At 42.9% G+C, this 6,851-nt stretch overlaps 1 protein-coding gene across 1 annotated transcript in view; it reads left to right on the forward strand.

Annotated features, from left to right (window-relative positions):
* Positions 1-3,493: 3,493 nt before the first annotated feature.
* Positions 3,494-6,851, forward strand: part of LOC111529654 (olfactory receptor 2Z1-like) — a 6,028-nt gene continuing 2,670 nt past the window's right edge. The window contains exon 1 of the mRNA XM_026449397.1: positions 3,494-3,634. Coding sequence (XP_026305182.1) covers positions 3,494-3,634 — 141 coding nt within the window. The remainder of the gene's footprint in view (positions 3,635-6,851) is intronic.

Below are 6,851 nucleotides of genomic sequence, written 5' to 3' on the forward strand. Positions count from 1 at the left end.
TCAGAACAGTACCATGGTGGTCAGTGAACTACAGAAGGCAGCCCTGGTCAAGTCCATGCTCAGTGAGGAAGAGAGGTTCTTTCTCCCTGGCCTTCGGCTTACACATTTTCCAGGATTATTTGGGCACCTGGAACCTTGGAGAAGACAGGGATCTCTGTGAATGAATGTGAGTAGAGAAAGAAGATGGTTATTAACAGATTGCATAGAATCAAAAGGAGAGTGTTCCATAAGCAGCTTCCTGCTCTAAGAGTCAGAAGTTCAACATCACACAGCATAAGGACAGTGGTCAATAAATATGTATTGACATTGAAATACTATTCAGCCCTAAAAAAGAATGAAATAATGTCATTTGCCACAACACGAATGAAACTGAAGGTCATTATGTTAAAGGAAATAAGTCAGACACAGAAACAAATTTCACATGTCTCACTCATATGTGGGAGCTAAATATAAGTTTGAATGTTTGATAGCAGAGTAGGGTGACTATAGTCAGCAACAATGTATTATATATTTCAAAGTAGCTGGAAAAGAGAATCTGAAATATTCCCAACACATACAAATGATACTCAGGATGATGGATACCCCACATACCCTGACTTGGTCACTATGAAACCTATGCAAGCAACAAAATATCACAGATGCTCCATAAATATGTAAAATATTATGTATCAAAAATAAATAAACATCAAGTGAGTACAAATACGAATGAATGAATAAAAATTCTGCAGCAACCAAACATGTTAAAATTTGTTCAAAAAATGAATATACTTGGCTGATGTGGGAATCATTAATGGTTCCAAATTTAGTGTTCCTAGACAAAATTATTTCCTCTTGGAATCTCAATTTCCACCTCTGCAAAATAAGATAACAATATTCACCTCATATCATTGCTGTGTTAATTGAGATTATAAATTCTGAGAGCACAACAGTCTTATCCTGGTGATCTGGGTGTATTCACCCAGTAGCAATAAAAATTTGCCTGTTTTATGTACAGTTGCCTAAAGAATGAGTGAACTGATCAAGTAATGAGATATTGGATGTAGGCCACGTTTTGTAATTTTTTATACCATTCAAATGTAAGATGTGACTTATTATTTATAAAACAATTAGGCAGATCTTGTTAAGAAATAGGTCATAGTTTTCCCTGAATTAACTGGTTGACTCAATCCAAAATGACAGTTTATTAGGCCTGTGTATATATAACCACCAAATAGTCACGTTGTGGGCACCTGTGCATGTTGGCATGACCTAAATTCCCAAGCATGAATCTAGGGCTGGTGTCGTACACACTGGCTACTTGGTAGACCAGGGAGCCAATAGGCTTTGTAGTGACCCAGACCTGGCTCATATCTCAGATCTGCCATCTGCTTGGCAGGTGACCTTGAGCACTAAGCTGGTTAACCTTCTGAACTTCTGTTTCTTCATGTATAAAATAATAATCAATTATATATTATCATGATAAGATGAGATAATATCATACATGTCTAACATAAAATGGGAGATAAGAAATATTGGTTTGCTTCTCATTCTGGTTCCATTCAAATTAAGGAATAAAAGCTCATTAGAACAATAGGACCAAAACGAAAAGCTAGAAGTGAAACCAACTTTAATAGATGTTACAAAAGAAGAGAGGGAGGGAGGAAAGAAAGGACCTCCGCGTCTCTAATTGCCAAATTTCCCCAGACACCAGGATGACGCTGTGTTGATTTGTCTAGGCCCAAGCCTGCCCCACAATTAAGTACCTTGTGTATATAATGGTTTGGAACAATAGTCCGGGGGCCCTGGAGCCCCTGAATACGCTGCCTTACAGCTGAGGAAGTATGTAGGTGATTTTTGGAGCAGTCCCCGCCTTCCAGAAACAAGAAGCTTTATCGCAGACCTTGACACTTGCTCTTATATAGAATTCATTAAAATCTAGAGTGTAGCTTCTTTCTAAAGTCACTTGACTGCCTGCACAGAAAACCTGGAAAATACTTAGGAGCTGGCAGGTAGAGAATTGCTAACTTTTGGTTTTGGAAAATGTATCGTGTACAAGTACAGAGCCTCAGGCGTCTGCACAAGTATAGACCACCCCACTCCCAGCTGTAAAGAATCCTAAAGAGCCACGCTCTTCCTCAATCAGTTTTTTAGAGAAGGACAACACCCTCTGCCTCTGCCGGATGTTCTTGTCCCAGTAAACCCATCTCACTTTACACTCGTTAACCGTGGGACCTTTGTCCAAGGGCTTAGTCTGCGGGGCTAGAGAGACACCTGTTTTTTCCTTGTTGGGATGTATGCTGTTTCTTTAGAGGTTTCTATGTAGGTTTTATTTGAGCAGCATATATAAATTATGTGGCATGGAAGTAGGTATACTACCTGTAATGTGTTTAATTATTTTAACTAGACTTAGTGACTAGTTATTCATTAATTTTGGAGATGTGAGATTTTGGAGAACAGTTGAAATGTTGTCAAAATAAGTATGAGCTTTGCCTCAGAGTGAGTTTGAACCCACCACTCTTCCATGTCTAGGAGAATCGGATTTACTACAGGAAGCAAGCATGTCGAGAGGAGGCTTTCCTGATCTCGGCACTATGGATATTTTGTTCTGGTTAATTTTTTTGTGGGGGCCTGTTCTGTGCATTGTAGGATGTTAAACAGCATCCCTGGCCTCTTCCCACTTGGTACCATTATTACCTTCACCTCCTCATTGTGACAACCAAAAATATCTTCAGACATTGACAAATGTCCCCTTGGAAGCAAAATCACTGCTGGTTGCGAATATCGGATCACCCGGAGGGTTTGTCAAAATAGACTTCTGAGCCCTCCAAAGAGTTTCTGATTTGATGGGTCCAAAGTGGAGCCTGAGAATTTGCACATTGAACAAGTAGCTGGTGTTGCCGATCCAGAGACAACCCTTTGGCCTAAGGAGCCCTGGGGGTGTGAGCAGTTGGCATATCTGTCTTTCCTCTGTCTGGGAAATTCCTAAGTCGTAGGTTCCCAGATTTTTCTGCAGAGTAGAATCACTTCGAAATCTTTTAAACCTTCCAAAGACGAGGCTATATCCCAGATCAATTCAATCACTACTTCGGGGATGAGGCACGGGCATTAGTATTTTTTTGAAACTCATCAGATCATTCCAATATGCAGGCAAATCTGGAGACCTTGCTGTAAATGCCATTATCTCATCTGTAATTTGAAGGCTTGGGGCTGAGCAATTTACATCCTTCCAGCACACGTGTCCTATGAGTCTCAACAGCACAACCAATTCCTAAGCGCTACACAGGACTGTGCAATCTGAGTCTCTGCGGGTAGGAATATGGGGCAGAATTCAATAACAGAAGCTTTGCAATCCCAGCATTCTGAAGTTGGAAGAGCACCAAGAATAGGCAGCAATTCACCCTCATTGCAGTAAAGGTGGATAAAGTATACTTTAGAAAAAGGGGCCCTATGGGAAAATGGGGCGCCTTTAGGAGGGCCCTGTGTGAAAAGAGACAAATTTTATACCTCAGCTTTCATGACCCCTCATGTAGACTCCCACAGGGACCTGCTTCAGGCTCTGAGCCACAGCCTGGAGCCCAGGAAGGACAAGGAAGAAGGAAAAAAGTCAACAAGAGACCAAGACGCCCATGGAGACTGTGGATCAGGGCAATTTGAGGTGAGTATGCAATGGAAAGGATAAGAGAAGAAATAATTTAAACCCTCCACCCCATCCATGCAGCCCCAGCTAGCTTATTACAATAAGCTTATTATGAAAAGTCACAAAAAGACAATTCCGTAACTTCTCCTCTGTCAAACTTTCCCACATTTAAAATTTTCAACGATTTGGAATTTTGCTTTTCTAAAGCAAAATGAGATAATATAATTTATTATTTTTACCGTCATTTTAAATGAGATAATATAATTTATTGTTTTACTATCATACACACAGTCCCCAGCAAAGCACATAAGCATTCATACTTTTGGAATTAACACTGGCCTTCTCCGTAAGTTGCCTATCTTAGACGGCAAAAACCAAGGCTGTGTAAAAACAAAAAAAATCTGTAAAACTGTAGGGAAATTTAAAAAGTCGCATCAGTACCAAAAAACCAATGAGAATAAAAACACAACAAAACAAAAACTTGGGCTAGATATAGCCCACAACACAAAATGTGTCAGTTGCATCCAGGATTTCATTTTTCATTCATTCTAGTAGTTCTTTAAGACCTTTTGTGTACCTCTTATGATCTAGGTATGGTGGACGGAATAGAAAAATAGATCTGTTTCTCCTGGGAAACAGGGTGAAAGGAAATAAATCTCCCTGAATATTATTCTGAGACAGACATACACACATGCACGTGCTGCATTCATTGCCATGTTGAGAAACTGCCTGAGAAGATAAATCAGCAGTGCCGAGACAACCGAGGACACATTCCTGGGAGCAGGCACTCACGCACAGCCCCACCCACCGGAGGGATGTCGACTCCAGACGGCCGTGATGGAAGGTGGCGTGAGGGGTAGCAGTGTTTTCTTGAGTAAGTGTATGCTTCTTTCATCTATCCATTATACACGTTCCTTTAGCCCACCAGCATTGACCAAGGGCCACCATAAACCACAATCTGTCATGAAATAGAACAGAAAGGGCGCAGTCCCTGGTCACAGGTAATTTTCAGTCTAGGTGGAGAGATTTGGAGTGCGACAGAGGAGTTCACTTAACTACAACAAATGCATCCCCCTGCAAGGTTTCACAATATGAAGCGCATGTAAGGGGAACCTCCAAGTGGGAGGGACTAGGAGCTCCTGCCGGTGAGTACCAGAGTTAACTCTGATGATTTTGCAAAACTGATTTGTTTAAGTGAAGAAAGAAGAGAGCTAAAATTCGCTGAATACCTCCTCTGGAAAAGGCATGATCTCACCATTTTCCTTACTCCACACTCACAATAACCCTGGGAAGCGGGCATGATAATCCTCAGTTATAGAAGGGGAGCAGAGGTCTGAGGTTATAAAAGCAGTAACAGTGCTGATGTTAGTAGCAGCTGAACTCAAAATGTCACATTCCTTGGGCCAAACTCTGTTCTAAGCACTCTACATTTAAAACCACTTAATGCGCCAAACAGTCCCAATAATTTTTGAAATGAGGAACCTGAGGCTGTGTAGCCTGTCCAAGTTACATAGCTGGGAAACTGTGGAGCTGGGGCTTGAACCCAAGCAGCCTGGCTCCAGAGACCAGGTACTCAACCACATGCCTTACACTGGATAAAACTGGATAAGAACATTCAGCCAAGTCAGAGTCAAATTATTGCAGATTTTAAACATGTGGGGTCTTGTCCTTTTTCATTTGCTTTGGTGGAGAGCGAGGGAAGGGGAAAAAAGGTAACTGATGGTAAGTTTCTACTGCAGAGGTTCTCAGTTGGGGGTGACTGTGTCCCTGCATCTGGCAATGTCTGGAGATATGTTTGGTTTTTACAACTGAAGGGGGTTGCTATGGCATCTACAGGGTCAGGTACAGGTATGCTGCTAAGTGTCCTGCAATGCACGAAACAGTGCCCCACAGTAGGGAAGTATCCGTTCCAAAGTACCAACTGTGCCGAGGCTGAGAAAAACCACTTCAGAACAGTTACGAGTTATTTTGGACCTGGCCTAGAAGATCAAGTATTTGTTAACCAAAAATAAGTGTCAAAATAATTAAGTAAACTTTAGAAAAGAGATTTTTGACCAAGGCTGTCACTTCTCACCAATAAAATAGCTATTGGACTAAGCTGCTTCCAGATGTAAAACACAGTGGTCTAAGACACTGGAGACACCAAACAAGACGAGCTGTGCTTACAAGACACCAAAACAGGGGCCATGTGAGAAAACTATCTTTAGAGGAAAGCTTTTAAAGGTACCCGAGTCTTCGTTTTAATTCGTGTGTGGCAAGGCCAGCGGATTGGGAAGTGATTGGCATTGAAAAGGTGGCTTGTTAGGTCCCCGGGAGGAGCACACACACCACGCAGGGCCACACGGGGAAGGCAGAAGGAGTGAGCAGAAAACAGAGACCAAGCCTTTGCTGTGTCTTCCCTGGGAAGAAACGGAACGGTCGGGGTAAACAGCTGAGCAGGCTTAGGACTGGAAAGTGTGAATAATTTGGGGGCTCTGGGCTCTTCGGGTGGTCTCTACTGCCCAGGAGCTGGACCTGGTGATTCATAATTGAGCACAGGAAGGTGTCCCTGACTGTGGGAACCTCAGAAAAGGAGGTGGGTGGGGCTGTAGACTCGGGAATTGGTTGATTTGCTTCTCAAAGGCATGCTCACAAGCAAGGTATTTACCATCTCTAGGAATTAGCTAACCCCGGGAAGTGCAGTCCCTCCCCAGGTCCACGAGTCCTCAAGATGGCAACGCATCATACAATACAGAAAATAGGTGCAGTGTATATTTTAGCTCCACTCCAAGTCATGTCTCAAAAGTTTGAGTTTAACCATGTTAATTTCTGTGCTCGGCTCCAGAGACAGGCTTTCGGAGTGGGCCCTGCTACGCACTCCGGACACGTCTGACTCACATCTAAGGGGTCTGTGTGTCTGGTGTGAGCAGCCTCAGAATGGTGGAGTTTAAGGCCATAGATGAGAGAGGCCCCTTGGCATAGCAAGAAGAACCAGGACAAGCACCGAGAGAGCCACTTCCTGGCACAGCTCTCTCTGCTCCCTGTGTGACCTCTGGCAAGTTCCAGTTTCTAAGATCCTTTGACTTTTGACCATACAGTGGAGAGGTGCGGACAGTAGACTAGTGAATGAGGGTCAGCCTATACCACACTTCAGAACAGTGGGAGCTTGAGCTTTGGAAAGCACAGGCACCCATGGAAAATCCACAGATTGTACAGCCTTGTCACCGCTCTGATGTGCTGTCCCCATGGGAAATCC

The sequence above is a fragment of the Piliocolobus tephrosceles genome, chromosome 1 (assembly GCF_002776525.5).
Source record: "Piliocolobus tephrosceles isolate RC106 chromosome 1, ASM277652v3, whole genome shotgun sequence".
In the NCBI taxonomy this organism is placed as follows: Eukaryota; Metazoa; Chordata; class Mammalia; order Primates; family Cercopithecidae; genus Piliocolobus; species Piliocolobus tephrosceles.